This window comes from Mus pahari, chromosome 9, assembly GCF_900095145.1.
Source record: "Mus pahari chromosome 9, PAHARI_EIJ_v1.1, whole genome shotgun sequence".
Classification (NCBI taxonomy): Eukaryota; Metazoa; Chordata; class Mammalia; order Rodentia; family Muridae; genus Mus; species Mus pahari.
The window spans coordinates 60,155,014-60,170,830 of NC_034598.1; the positions used below are offsets into that span (position 1 = coordinate 60,155,014).

General features: G+C 42.8%; 1 protein-coding gene across 3 annotated transcripts in view; it reads right to left on the reverse strand.

Annotated features, from left to right (window-relative positions):
• The window catches only part of Ptprb (protein tyrosine phosphatase receptor type B), a 108,378-nt gene that overhangs the window by 54,171 nt on the left and 38,390 nt on the right, over positions 1 to 15,817 (reverse strand). For 2 of the 3 annotated variants that reach the window (XM_029542217.1, XM_021204663.2), the window contains 5 exons: positions 12,024 to 12,302; positions 10,823 to 11,080; positions 9,266 to 9,529; positions 7,007 to 7,276; positions 4,058 to 4,318 (listed from right to left, as the gene is read on the reverse strand). In XM_029542217.1, the coding sequence (XP_029398077.1) occupies positions 4,058 to 4,318; positions 7,007 to 7,276; positions 9,266 to 9,529; positions 10,823 to 11,080; positions 12,024 to 12,302 (1,332 nt within the window). The remainder of the gene's footprint in view (positions 1 to 4,057; positions 4,319 to 7,006; positions 7,277 to 9,265; positions 9,530 to 10,822; positions 11,081 to 12,023; positions 12,303 to 15,817) is intronic. The other variant, XM_029542218.1, reaches the window with a different exon arrangement.

Sequence of the window (15,817 nt, forward strand, 5' to 3'; positions counted from 1 at the left end):
TGAGCAAGCCAGGGGAAGCAAGTCAGTAAAGAACATCCCTCCATGGCCTCTGCATCAGTTCCTGCAATTTGACCTGCTTGAGTTCCAGTCCCAACTTCCTTTAATGATGAACAGCAATATGGAAATGTAAGCTGAATAAACCCTTTCCTCCCCAACTGCTTCTTGGTCATGATGTTTGTGCAGGAATAGAAACCCTGACTAAGACAGGAAGCAAAGGAAGTGCAACTATCAAACAGTTAAAATAAAATGAAACAAAAACAAAAACATCGCCCCTCACACTAATTATATAGACAAAGTTGAAGGGCAGGCAAATAGCCAATTTTACTAGAAAGTTACAGTAATCAAGGCAATATGAATAAAACCGGTAAAGAACAGGCAGACATGTAAGTGGATGGGATAGAATTGGAAAGTCCAGAAAAAGATGAATGAATTCATATGTATATAATCTACCTATCTGTCTGTCCATTCATATATATGTGTGTGTGTGTATGTGTGTGTGTATGTGTGTATACTAGATCATAGAACAGAAGTATTTTATTAGAATAGAAGAAACATATAACATATATGCATTATATATAAATAAACAAAGCTGTCTGAGTGATATACGTGTATATGAGAGACTATATATGTATAAACATATATACACATGAATCCTAAAGCTAAAAGTCTTTCAAGGAAGAGTCTCTGTGGCCCTTTGTTAAACAAAGAGGTTTCAAGTGTGATGCGAGAGATCTTATCAGTCAGATGTCAAAATCAAGTGCCAGTACTCACCAAAACGCATTGGACTCCATAATTTAAAAAAAGGAGCCACACATCAGACATTTATTTTTCCAATATGCATTTCTAAATTGTGTATAAGAATCAAGAAGTCTCAAAACGTTTGTTTGTTGGGCTGGAGAGATGACTCAGTGGGTTATGTGCAAAGGTTAGGCGAAGTAACGCATGCGCGGGCCTGTAACCTCAGTGCTGGGGGCTGAGGCGAGAGGATCCTGGGAGTTCTCTGGCCAGCCAGCCCAGCTGAAGCCATGAGTTTCAGAGTCACTGAGATGCCCTGTCTTTAAAGATCAGATGTGGGCTGGTGAGGCGCCTCAGCAGGTCAGTGCATTTGCTGCCAGGCCAGATGAACTGTGTTTCAGTCCCGAGACTCACGTGGTACAAGGAGAGCGCACTGCCTCCAGGAATGGTCACCTGATCTCCTCACATGTGCTACGGTGTGTGTGCCCACAAACTCACAAAGAAAAACAGACAATTTTAAAATTTAAAGAGTGGAAAACTGATAGACAAAAGATGACAAGCTAATATCAACCTCTGGACTCCACCCAGTCACTCATGTGGGTGAGTGTACCCGCTTCTACGGGAGCTCCCACATACATACACCACACTCATACATACGCATACAAAACTGTTAAGAAAACTAACCATGGTACTGAACAACGAGCAAAATATCTGACCATAAACTTTCTAAAGGGAGATAATAATGAACAGGCATAAGAAGGAGTTCTGACGCCATTAGACGTGAGATCCCACCAACACATCTACTGGAATGGCTGAATTTTAAAATAAACAGGCACATAGGCAATAAATGCCAAGTGCTGTCTCGAGCTCTCATACACTGCTTACAGAAGTATAAAAAAACTACATTCTAGCTAGGCATGGTGGCAAATGCCTAGAGACCCAGCCACCTAATGGGGTGCCTGAGACAGAAGGGTCACTTGAACCCGGGAGTTTGAGGGTCGCCTGGGCACTGGCTGTGAGAACCCCATCTCAAAACACAAGAAAGTAAATGTTTTAATTGCTGTAGGAATGACACCAACAGTTCCTCACAAAGTTAAACAAATGCTATATATTACACTTACTACATCATCCACAGTATGAACAGTAGAAGTGATGAAAATATTAGCGTGCGAAACGATGCCCTGGGCTTTCATTTCCAGCAGCATGCTAGATTATTACCATGAAAAATCACCCCAATAAACATATCTCACATAGTGGATAAAGATAAAAACAAACGGAGCAATACATTGTCAAGAACGGCAGGAATTCCCAGAGGCCAGTAAATGGGCTGCAGGCCACTGGATTCCTGAAACTAACTGCTGCCACAGGCTTATGATTCAGACATGAATGCACGCTTTGATTTTACAGTCCTGCAGGATCCTAGAGCTGGGAGGTAAAGTGTAAGACACCCCCAGGCCGAGAAGCTGATGGCTGAGCCTACAGAGAGCTGCCTCCTGCCAGTCCATTCTCGAATCTTCATCCCTTTGAGCCTTCTTAATATCAGCTGGAGAGAACAATTTTCTTTGAGGGTCATTTGTGTGTGTGTGTGTCTGTGTGTGTGTGTGTGTGAGAGTGAGAGAGAGAGAGAGAGAGAGAGAGAGAGAGCATGTGTGTGACTTGCTTAACCTGTGCATGTGAGTGAACGTTTGTGTAGACACTTAACCAAGAACAAAAGAAGATATATAGACTTGGGAGAAAAACCAGAGAATATTTGAAAGTGAAAATTTTAAGAAATTTTAACAAATGAGACAGAGTTGAATTGATGAGCCAAAACAGCTGAAGAAATCAAGCAGATTCAGACCAAGAAGTGAATACATGGAATTTGTCTCTGAGTTACAAATGGGGAACGGGGAAGAGTAGAGAGGGGGAGAGTTAATGGCTGAAAACATGCAGGATTGAGAAAAGGCACTAATCTGAAAGAACAGACATCCCAAGAAATCTCAGGTAAATGAGAAAAGGATTTCTGTACCTAGATTGTCCCTGTGAGTCAGCAGAACTGGGCGAGGGGGTGCTTAGAGCAGCCGCATTAAACAGGCTTCTCACAGGGAAGCAAGTTACATTGGAAGTCTGCTTTGTCACAGAGACAATAAGTGCCAGAGACGCTAGAAAAAAAAATATTCCCAGTGTCCTGATAGAAAATATCTTTCAGCACAAGACAAAAACATAGGAAACCACTTTGCCAAACGGAGAGCTACAAAAAGTCACGCCCAGAAATAAAAGCAAAAGTGGAGAGTTTGTCCCTAGGACTTTTTCAATAAAGAATTTAAAGAACGTCCTGACGTATGAAGGAAAACCCTCTGATGTGAAGCTTCCAAAACGCACGAAGGACAAACATGTGGTAAGTTGGAAGAAAAGCCAAAGAGTGCATGATTTCACAAAACCATAGTTTGGTGAGGCAGAATTCGCAGGGAGAAATGAAAGGGCTGGAGAGACGGCTCAGAGGTTCACTGCTCAGCGGTTCACGGCTCAGCGGTTCACGGCTCAGCGGTTCACAACACTTGCTGCTTTAGCAGAAGACCTGGGTTTATTTCCTAGCATCCACATGGTGGCTCACAACTCTTCGTCACTCCAGTCCTGGGGACAGGACATTCTCTTCTGGACACCAGGGGCACCAGGTACACTCATAGTGGTACACGCACATACACGCAATCACTCACACGTATTTTAAACTCTTGAAGAAGGAAGGAAAGACAATACGGGCTATCCAGTGCTTATACATTGCTAACGCCAGTCTTGATGAGGACACGGCTTCTCATATCACTGAGAAACGGGCAGCAATTCTAAGAGCAGGGCTCAGCCTAGCACCTGTCTCCCTGCTGGCATTGGCACTCACCAGCTCCCCGCCCCTCCCCCCTCCACCTCTGACTCCGATGTTAAATTATCAACTCTCCTTTCGAAAGCTAATTTTCTCATGGCACTGTAGATCCCACATTTCCTCACTGAACAACACTTCCCCCTCTCCTGATGATGTCACTGTCCCCCTTTCCTTTAGAAATTACAATCAACATAAAATATCTTGCTTTTGTAATAATTTAAAACAATACTTTCTACCTCACTCCCTGTTCTCAATAGTGTAGAACTTCATGTCAAGGTTACACTCTAATATATTTCAACGAGTAAAGTACATCTAAGCAAAAGAAGAAACTTAGCAAAATAGGAAATACAATGGAAAGGTTCATAATATCCTGGAGTGTACATAATAGGCTTGGCAGGCACTTAGTGGCTATTTGCAAATTTCTGTGGATAGACCATTGTGAAATGTAAAATTTTTGAATGCCATCACCTGTTCTTCCTTTGATTGACGATGACTGTTTTAAATCTCCACTCATGCTAGTGACGGTAGCCTTGTAATTGCGTCCAGGCATCAGGTCTGTAAAAGTGAATTCTTTGGCATCTTTGGAGAGTGACTTGTGGATGACCAAGAGCTCTCTGTCCATCAGCGAAATGATGTATTTCTCCCATTCACCTAGAGGGGCCCTCCACGTGATGCCCAGTGAAGTTTCATTAGCGTGTTTGATGCGAAGCTGGAGGACAGCCAGGGGTACTGAGGAAAAACCAGTGGAGGCTTGGGGTCACTGGTTCAGTCACAACTGTTAGTAGTTTTTTTTTTTTTTTTAGAGAGAGAGCTTCTCTTTTCCATCTGTTCTGGGCTCTACAGGAGTTGGGTGTGATCTTAGCTCTCCAGCCATGTCGCTAGCCCCAAGAGTTCCTCTCTTATTGTGGATCCTTGTTTTGAAAATAATTTCAAAAAAAATCCCGTGCCCCACAAAACTAAAAAGAATAGACTATGCTTGAGCATTTGAGTGGAGTGAGACATATTTACTGCTCTCAAACCATAGAAAGACCAAGTGCTCCTCCCTTTACTTCTGAGGGACCCTGCTGTGTCACAAAAGAGAGGCAACTGGAGAGCAATAATTACAGTCCTAGAAAGGACAGCCCTTATCCTAAAGGAATCTCGATTTCTTCCTCTTCTTCAAAAGACATTATCATTATAATTTCTCAGGGACATTGTTAACAGCAAAATATTGACCCCCCCACAAAACAACAGGAAGCCACATTATAAAAAAGAGTCAGTTGTATGAAATTACATTTTGATTTGAGATTTTCTGTAGTTTCATGGTAATGGATCACTGAATCTTTCATCAGTGTTAAAAAGAAAAAAAAAAAAAGATGACAATTTGTATCAATGTCTACCTCAAGCTACTTTATGCTTCGCCTGCCAGTGTGGTTCTAAAATGACTCCCAGGTGGCCTGTAAACATGGTTTGCTACTCTAAAGAACCAGAAAATCTAGAAGAAAAACAAAACACAAATCAAGGCATTCTAATTTTTTGCATTCACTCAAAGCACATCTGCAAAACCTCCCAGGCCATTAAAATGCCTGTTCTCCTGAAAAACAACACCAAGAATCTGAAAGATGTCATTTTTAAAGAAGCAGTGTGAGCCCCCGTAGCTTGTAAAGTATGTGGGGGCTGGGCACCGGGCCAGTGGCCGCCAAGGAGTGTTGGGTTGTTTTGCTCAAGCTTTAAGACATAGGCTGAGAGACAGTCAAGGGTTCTGCCATAGACTCTCGGGCGAGCAAAGCACTTACAATGCCCTACTACATATACAGGGCTGAGAGTCAGCTTTCTGACTCCTCCAGCATCGTGGCTGTGAACCTTATTGGAACGATTGTTTCAGAACTAGAAGATGAAGCTGCACAAAAGAAACCAAAGGAAAAAATATCATCTGAAAGCAAATTCAGCATGAAATAAATTAAAATCAAAGTTGGAGGCTGGGGTGTGTGTGTGTCTCAGTTAGGGTTTTACTGCTGTGAATAGATACTGTGACTAAGGCAACTCCTATAAGGACAACATGTAATCATTGGGGCTGGCTTCTAGGCTCAGAGGTTCATTCCATTATCATCAAAGTGGGAGCATGGCAGCATCCAGGCAGGCATGGTCAGGAGGAGCTCAGAGTTCTATGTCTTCACCTGAAGGCTGCCAGCAGAATAGGATGAGGGTCTTAAAGGCCACCCCCACAGTGACACACCTACTCCAACAAGGCCACACCCCAAATAGTGACACCCCCTAGGTTAGGCATACTCAAACCATCACAGGGTAGACCTGGCTGTTCATTCAGCTTACATTTCCAGGTTGTTTAAGGTGACTGGCAAAATACTGGGAGACAAGGAAGACAACACATGTACTGTGAGTCGTGAGAGTGCCTTGGCTTAAGCTGGCTAGGACTTTGACCATCATCCCCTTGATGTTAGTACTGGAGGACAAAAAGATCACTGAGAGATACAGGTGGTGCATTAAGGGGCTATCACAGCCCTCCTCTTTGGTATTCTCACTAGAACACTGAATCGCAGCAGTCATTTCTTTATCAGGCAGGACTAAGGGAGATCAATTTCACTTTAAGTACGGCCTATTCTGCATTCCAATGATCATTACATTGACTGTTATACTTGAAAGCTGAGACAACAGGTTCTGGTGTTTGTGATTTGCCAAAGAAATTGCAATATTATGGGGGCAGCAGAATGATCAGAATCCATGGATCCTAACCCACCCTTTCCTGTCATTCAAACAGGATTCGAGTCGCCCTACCCAGTAAGAGAGATTCTCAAGTTAGTCAATATTAGGTCAAGGCCATGGTAACTTGGTTATAAGCACTCTTTGAAAGATTGGTCTTTATTCTCTGATTGTATCTTTTCTGTTGTTGTAGCACTTAAAATGCCTTTCCTTGGGGCTGGAGAGATAGCTCGATAGTTAAGAGTGCTTGCTGCTCTGGTATAGGACCTGGGTTCAGAGCCCAGCTCATTACTGTCCCATCTTCCCGTCCCCTGCTGCTGCTGCCGCTGCCACCTCCCTCAACACACAGTTTAAAATTTTTATATATGGGCTTTTTTTTTTGAGACAGGAGTTTCTCTGTGTAGCCCTGGCTGTCCTGAAACTCACTCTGTAGACCAGGGTGCTCTTGAACTCAGGCACCCGCCTGCCTCTGCCTTCTTCGACTGGGATTGAAAAGCCGCAAGCCAGCATTACCTGGCATAAAAATGAATCTTTGAAATGTCTTTTCTTTCATGAAATGATAGTCATCAGGAGTTCAAAACTGACAAAGTTAAATGTTTGCAACTCTGTTAGCTTTATAATAGCTCACCTTTAGGGAGTATAGAAATAAAATATCCGTGGCTCTATGATGCGGGGAAATGAATTACCTTCTGCCAATCACGATTTTTTTTTTTTTTTTACCTGTCCTGCCTTGGCAGCGCTCGGAATGCCGCAGATTTCCGCTCTCAACAATGACTTCTACCTCATACTGTCTTCCTGGTATGAGCTCCAAGTCATCCAAGGCATAGTGCGTTTCTTCCTTTCTCACAGTGGTGTTGAGCAAGACCAAGGATTCATTGAAGAGCAGGATACGATAGTGCTCCCAATCTCCAGCAGGGGGCGTCCAGTTCACTGCAAAGGACTTCAGCCAAATCTCATTGTAGGAAGCCAAATTCCTCACTTTTTCTGGAACTAAACAAGGGGCATGTGGAGAAGGTATTGAAAACAAAACAAAAACAAAAAATTAAGAATATTCATTTGCTTTATGTGGAAAGCGATATAGAGAACACAGTGTTTGCTATTGAACACATGGGTATTGCCTCCGGATATCTGAGTAGGTGAGGGCTCTCCCTCTCCCTCTCCCCCTCCCTCCTCCCTAATTTTGAAGACATATGAACATCATTCCATTAACAGGACAGTTATGCAGTCTCTTGCCACACTGTTCATAGTGTCACATTGCGACTGCTGTTTTCCACTGCTTGTCTGCCAGTCCTGGAGATCATTACTGACATTGTATCTCATGATGGTGACACTGACAAATGCTATATCTTTAGAAAAAGATACTGTATGTTGTGGTCGTGAAACATCCTCATTTATTTTTTAATTCCAACGGGAAAGAACAAACTTCATGCGTTTGGCTTTGGTCACATTCTGAGTGCAAACACTCAAGAGTCTCCTCAAAAAAGGACCAATCAGCCGGGCATGGTGGCGCACGCCTTTAATCCCAGCACTTGGGAGGCAGAGACAAGCAGATTTCTGAGTTCGAGGCCAGCCTGGTCCACAGAGTGAGTTCCAGGACAGCCAGGGCTACACAGAGAAACCCTGTCTTGAAAAACAACAACAACAACAACAACAACAAAAAGGACCAATCAAAACCCAGGCGCTTTGCTTACATCTGAGCCTCTTCAAGTTCAGACCCGCTCTTCTCCTAGCCGGCCCCCTTGATGCCTCCCGATGGCCACCACCCCTCCTCCCCTTTCCCTTTCAGTGTGTTCAGGAGTGTGCGCTGCAGTGGGCGCTGACCTCTCCTGAGTTCTTGCACCTCTGAGCCTCTCCTACCATTCACCCTCACAGACATTTCTTCTTTCCCATTCCATTTCCCAGGAACTTCATTCTTTCTAGGTTCCCCTGCAAGGCCACTGTCCCTAAGCTTCTACTAATATTCTGGGAGAGAATATTGCTCTCGGTCCCTTTGGACCATATAGGGCTTACTTGAGATCTCTAATGGCACTGACCCTGGACTCAAATTAAACCACCTCCTTCAAATTCAAGTTCCAGGACTTCCCTGGCCAGATTTCATTATTTCAGTTTATCTGCACAATGTCTATGCTAATGGCATAGCTCTTAGCTTACAGTTTTCTTGCAAGAAATACATGAAATAGGTTTAAAGTGTTTGTGCAGGGCCTAACACATGAAATTAGCAATGCCATTGGCATTTTAAAGGGCATCTATTCTCGGTGTGTGTGCGCGCGCGCGCGCGCGCGCGCGCGCGCGTGTGTGTGTGTGTGTGTGTGTGTGTGTGTGTGTGTGTGTTATATCTTTGGTTAAAATGTAGCATTATTAAGCAAAAGTCAGCAAATAATCCTTTATTGGACTACATAAATGACCCCTGAAAGATTTTATGTTTAGTTTTAGTTTTAGAAATACAAAACCAAGCCACCAAGTAGGCTTGCTCACAGGGTGTACTTTACAGAGCTTTGCCTTAGAAGCAATCGTATACCATAACCACTTTAACAAGGTGCAAGGTTCATAACACAGCAATTTATTCAAATAAAGAAAGAGAAATGTTCATTGACATAAATGAATAAAACTACTTATGGGAAACACCATGAGATGCTAAGTTGGCCTTATTATGAAAATGAACCAGAAATTCTTTCTTCACAGGCACTGGTGATAGTGGATTTGTGATACTTAGGTGATGGGGCATGAGAAGGCAGAGAACAGGAACAGCCTGCAGATCACACAGGAACCCAAGCACATTTGCTTAAATGATGCGGATGTGTGCAATTAAAGCCTCTGTTATCCTCGGTGTGGGCTCTATCCCGGGGGCATTCGTGGTCATAAAACCCCTGCTTCTCAGGCAGGAAAAGAAGTCAGTTTCTCCATTACTTTTTTCCCTATTCTGAGCCATATCTGAGAAATGATTGAGGCAACCAGAGACTATTCCACAAGCCGACTCACCTGTTCTGCCCGCTGCTGACTTCTCAGCCGAGAGGTCACCAGAGATGCAGCTGACGGTCACTTGGTAAAGCCGTCCAGGGACTAAGTCCTTAAATTGAGTTTCAGTAACACGGGGTGCCAATGTTTTGGATTCTTTGACGGTCCCTTGGTGAGACAGGGTAACGCTGTAGGAATCTACATCCCCAGGAGGTTTCTGCCACTTCACGTTTAGAGAGGTCAAACTGCCGTCATTTGTCACCTTCAGATTTGAGACTTCCATGGGAGCTAAGTCGGAAAGAACAGAAAAGAGAATTGACTCATCTCTTCCCTTCGTATGGCCTCGTTTTGACCTGAATTTATGTCTACAGGACGTAGTCTTTGATCAGGAGAAAATCGTGTGAGAGACAAAATGTTCCTGGAAACCCAAGAAAGACTGTGCCATGGCAAGAGAGCTATCTTGTAGTCAGCAGCCTGGATTCCGGCGGCAATGGAGGGCTGCCCACAGAACACTGGGCAGCTCTCTTTTAGTCTCGTTGTGCGTGCTTGCTTACTAGCAGATAAAGCTTGGATAGAAGACTGTCTATATTCCCTTACAGCTCTGGGATTCTTTGGACAGAATTTACTTAATTTCTTTGTGAGTGTGTCTGCATGCTTATTTCTTTAAACAAATCTACACTAAATAGGTTGATTAGTTGGTAGTTGTGCAAATTTGTATGTGCAAATACTTTTTAAAAGGTTATATTCATGTGTGTGTGTGTGTGTGTGTGTGTGTGTGTGGGTGAGTGTGTGTCACATGTGTGCAAGTGTGCCCACAAAGATGCAAGAAGAGGACATTGGTAACAGGACCTTGAGTTACAGACAAGTGTGAGTTGCCCAGTGACGGTGCTAGCAGCTAAACTCTGGAAGAGCAGTAAGCACTCTTAGTAGCTGAGCCATCTCTCCAACCCATTGAAATACTTTTTATATTAAGTCATGATAAAGTTCAAGAGCTGAGTTACTCGTTCATCAAAGGGAAAGTCATGAGAAGAGATAAAGTTTGATGAATGTGTTTTCCTACCTCTTACACATACTGTAACTATGCCTGAGGACATATTAATACACTTTCACTACAATAGCACGGTGATTTTGCACAGGATTCTCAGAAGGGTAATTTGTTCTCTCTCTCTCTCTCTCTCTCTCTCTCTCTCTCTCTCTCTCTCTCTCTGAATCTCTCTTTGTGTCTTTGTGTCTGTGTCTGCCTTTGTTTCTCTGTCTGTTTCCGTCTCTGTGACTCCAAACTCACTCTGGGTGCTCACAACGATAGCAAATGCCTACTTAAGAGGCAGAGGAAGGGGGCCTTGGGTGTGTAGTAAATGGAAAAGTTTGAACCACATCAGCAACTTTGCTTCAGCATGTTGCCAAGGGCTAGCTTCAACTTTAGAATAAAAGCGATTCATTTTTTTTTTCACGAAGATGGATAAATGTTAGTCTTTCTATAACTCATATGAATTTCTATTTGTCCTCCAGTACCATTATCCAAACAGCAAACTGGATTTAAACTCAATTTGAACTTTTGCTGAGCAAAGAAGACGAACTCACCGGTCCTCACCAGTTTCCACCTGGAGTTTTGTAGTCCCGAGGCCATGGTGACAATAGTGAGGTTGTAGAGGTGGCCAGGGGTCAGCTCGTGAAAAGCATAAGAAGTATCACGCCTGTCCACGTTCATGTCTTGAATGACAGCCCCTTTATCCATTAGCACCAGCCTGTATTGTTCCACATTCCCAGAACCACGAGACCAGGAAATTAGGAGAGAATTAGGATTGGGGGAAATGCCAAGATCTTTCACTGGAGATGGTACTAGTGGGACAAAAACACACGGCCACAAGGTCATTCATAGTCCTCTTGTAGAAGACAAGAGATAGTTCTTTAACTTATGCTTTATTTATTTATACTCTTCTCCATACTTTATACTTGTATCATAGCAGTACTCAGTAATGGTCCCTTGACAGTTCACTGGGACCTTCATTAACCATCTTTATAAAGTCCACAGGCTTTATGGTCTAAAGGGATATCACACATTGCCTGTTTTATAGTGGTTAAGGCAGGTGTTGCCTATGCAGTGTAGTGAAGCATGACAAGAAATAATAAATAGAAGAGACAAAGGAACAAACTCTGGGAGATGAAGATGGAAAGAGAAAGAAATAGCTGGATAGAATGAGAGAAGGGCCGGTGACAGGGAAGTCATGTACCTCCTGGGGGGGGGGATATGACACAAGGAGACCCCAAAGGAATTATTTTCCAGCATAGCCAAGAAGCAAAACATTTATTTTAAACCAAGGGTCATTTAGAAGACATCATAACTCGATATTATGAGGATATACAAAGGACGGAAAATTAGTTCTGTGGCACAAATTTGGGAAAGGAAAATCTTGTTTTCCTAGATTTGAACTAGACAGACCCATAGGGAGTATGTTTTAAATTAGAGAAAATTCTGCTTTGAAAGAAATCTCGTGACTTGTTCAAAATCACCTAGCAATGTAGCGGCACATCCACACACCCTATGCTGGTCCAGTCTTCTCTCTCTATTAAACCTCCTCTCAACATATTATTTACGTTATTCGTTCATGATGGGTGGCGTTTTTTCGTTTTTTTGAATAGCATATAATTTTGAAGGTGCCAGAGAGGGCTGGGGAGTGTTTGTCTAGCACGCAGGAGTCTCTGGGGTTTCATCCCCAGTACCATCAAAAAGAAGAAAAACCAAAACGATACTGCTATTAATCACAGACAACACCAGTCTTACCTGTAGAGCCATTGATATACACGGGAAAGGAGCGCTTTTCTCCCGAAACAGCTGTGATGGCAACTTTGTAACTGTTACCCTCAGTGAGGTTCAGAAAAGTGTAATGGCTCCAGGTGGTGCTTTCTTGAACTTGGGCTTCTTGTATCTTTTGATTGTTATGATCAAATAGTTGCACCTCATACCAGGAGACTCTTCCAGAGGAGGGAGTCCACCGGACCTGCAGGGTGGTTGATGCTGTCTTCTCCGGGTTGACTTCAAACCTGGCAGGGGGCAAGGGATCTGCAAATAGGCATCAAAGAGAAGGCAGCGTGAGACTTTGAAAGTAACTGTTGATGCTGCTGCAGCCCCCTGGTTCAGGTTCCTTACAAATGTAAAGCATTTGCTGCTGGGGGAGGGTGTGGGGGTGGGATGTAGGGGAGGTGGAGATCAATTGCTGTACTTGCAAACCTCTGCCTCATTTGGCAAAGACACACCTCTTAGGGACTAGAACTCCTATTTCTGAGAAGGCCTTTGTGTTAAGGTAGGTCTCTGACTTTGAAAATTCAGTCAAGGCTATGTTTTCTTTGACTTGCAAGTTCAGCATGTGTTGAGACCCTGACATCCATCCATCATGTGCTTGGTTCAATACTGAAGATCCAACCAGAAAATACAAACTATTAGGAGGTACCAGGAGTCTGGAATCTGTGCTCAGCTTTTTCCTAGGTTGTACATTCTAGGTGCCATTTTCATACATACATTTGGATAGCTTTTAGCTATTAGGTAATCACGAAAGACACAGATTTGGTATTGATCCTAAAATAGATTTGCTTACCAAAATCGACGCTCCCAACAGCAATATCCCTATGTTTTTAAAATCTTAGTTCTGGAGCACGCTAGAGTTGCCAGAGCTGGTGGGATGGGCAGGCAGGGTTTTACACCTAACAATTAACTTCATGTCAGTTCTCTCAGTTAGGGACAGTTGAGGGATCGCTGCTCAGGCCTCACTGACTCTTCACCATTGAACTTGAGTCAGGATGAAGAGGGTATCCTGAGATTGGGGACTAGGTCAAAGGTCAACCATATTTCATGAAGAGCTAGCTATTCTTTAGGTATAGTGGGGAGTGGAAGAGAGGAAGTTAGGCTGTCCCTACTTCATACGCAGGGAGCAGAACCACTGTGAAACATCTACCTGAGAAATCCCTGAGAGCTTTGGCTCCACAAGTCAGAAGGAGATACTGGGTAGCAATCAGGTCATTTGGCCACCTCCCGATGGACTGTGTTTTGTTCATGATACCAAGAATTACAGACCTTATAATAAAAGTAAAGTTTGAAGAAGACACCTGTTTGCGGTGAACACAACTCCGAGTAACCTAACCTTATTCTCCATTCCAATGGCATTTGTGGGCGGGCCGTTTTCATGGCTGCCTATGAGTGAACAAGACATCCTGTGTGGAATACAGCCTGTGTGACCCAATGGATTTATGTTTCATGCTATTATTTAGGTGAGTTCACCATTCTGTAAAAATTAACCATGCCATTAATATGTCAATAATTATTAAAAGTACAAAGAATAGCCAGCAAGTAAACTGAGAGAGAGAGAGAGAGAGAGAGAGAGAGAGAGAGAGACCAGAGCCCAGGAGAGCTTTGAAAACAAGCACAGGTCACACTATGCCTCAACCCTGTGTTCACCGGAAGGTTCTATGCCTTAACACTCAGTGACTTTGAATCTGGCCCTCTGGCTTGGTGGTCCCATACTTGAACAATCTGGAATGTTCAAAGTTAGCTGTCATTATGTCCCTATTACAGACTGATTTATCTGCCACAGAACCAGTGATGCAGAGTCCTAGAAAGCTTGGATTTGGGAACTGGGAAGAGCTCTGTTCAAATCTTGGCTCCATGGCATATACCTGGGTGGCATTCTGCATGAGTGGCACTCCATGGAAGCTTCTAGATCCCTACCTGTCTGGAGTGTGATAATAAATAAATAAGTAAAGAGAGAAATACATACATGGTGATAATAAGAAATACCAGAGTTCCAAGGAATTTTGTGAGTAAGCCAGATGTAGAGGAGATTTTACCTAGCATGCAGTGGGTACTCAGAACAAAATCTTATTTCTGTTTCATTTATCAAAGAAATAAATGTTTCTTCTGAATTGCTGATAACAAGGAAGGAAAAATAAAACAATTTTTTTTCAAACTAAACTGATAATATCTTCAGTGGCTTTTGTTATAAGAAAAATTCTTGGTAAAATATTGGATATAATTTTCTGACTCTTAAGTTCAAATAAAAACTTTCCAAGATGAGTTTTATTCACAGGTTTTGTTTTTGTTTTTGCTTAATAGAAAACTAGAGTTTTGGCAGGTAATGATGAGAGTAAATGTTACTTAAATTTTTTATTCTTCACAATGGATAACATATTAAAAGGAAAGGAGGTGATTTCTTCTCACATATAGTTTTTTAGTTACCTGGCAAGAAGAAGGTATACACCATCGTGAGCTTCAAACAGCCAGTGAGCCTCGAAAATAACATGGTGGGACCAAGTGGGAACGTTTTTGCTGAAGCAGCATTTTAAGGACAAGGGTGAAGGGGATAATTCACCCAGTGCTAGTTCCATAGAGACAAGTCTTACTGCCAGGCCAGAGAAAGGTTAAAGAAAATGTTATGACCAGGATAATCTAAATATACAGAATCTGCAAAATACCAGTCGTAAAAAATGAATTTTAAGGTTGCGTGCCTGGAGGTTGAACTTCAGAAATGCAGACTTTATCTAATCTCTCTGAGCCAGAAAACAAAACAGTCAATCCTTTGTACATCCGGCAGAACAAAGAAACAATGTAACTGGGAAGTGCCGGGGCTGCGAGAACCAGCCCTGGAAACAAACACTTAAAACCCCATTTAAACTGTGATAAAGCCAAGTGCTGGCAGTGGTCCACTCGCTCTGGAAGCTAGGGTAGGTAGAACACCCTGGTATCAGAAACATTTCGATTATAAATCATATGCTTCTATTTGGGGGTACAAGCTTCTTTGGCCTGGGTCAGTATGTATGATATATGCACATGTGTGTGCATGTTAGTGTGTGTGAGAGCTAGTGCACACATGTGCCGTGGCATGTATGTGGAGGTTACATGGAAACCTTGGGTGCTGGTGTATTCCACCTTTCCTTGTTACTGGGTTCACCAGGCTGACTGGCCCATGAGCTACCTGGCTTAATCCCTTCTTTGCTTCCTCTCTGGCCCTGGGAGCTCTGAGTGTGTCCCCGTGCCTATTTGTGTGTGGATTCTGGGGATTCCAGATCAAGCCTTCATATGTGTATGAAACGCACTCAATCCACTGAGTCATCTCCCAGCCCTAAATTCCATATGTGTGTGTGTATGTGTGTGTGTATGTATGTATGTATGTATGTATATACGTATGTGTGTGCATGTATGTATGTTGTGTGTATGTATATGTGTGTATGAATGCATGCATGTATGTATGTTGTGTGTATGTGTATGTATATATGTGTATATGTATGTGTGTGTATGTATATATGTGTATATATGTGTGTATGTACATATGTATGTATGTATGTGTATGTATGTATGAATGCATGTATGTATGTTGTGTGTGTTTGGGGCAGATTTTTTTTTCTATTTATTTATTTATTTATTTATTATTTTCTTTATTTACATTTCAAATACTATCCCAAAAGTTCCCTATACACCCCCTCCCTACTACCCTACCCACCAACTCCCACTACTTGGCCCTGGCCTTCCCCAGTGCTGGGTCATATAAAGTTTGCAAGACCAAGGGGCCTCTCTACCCAATGATGGCC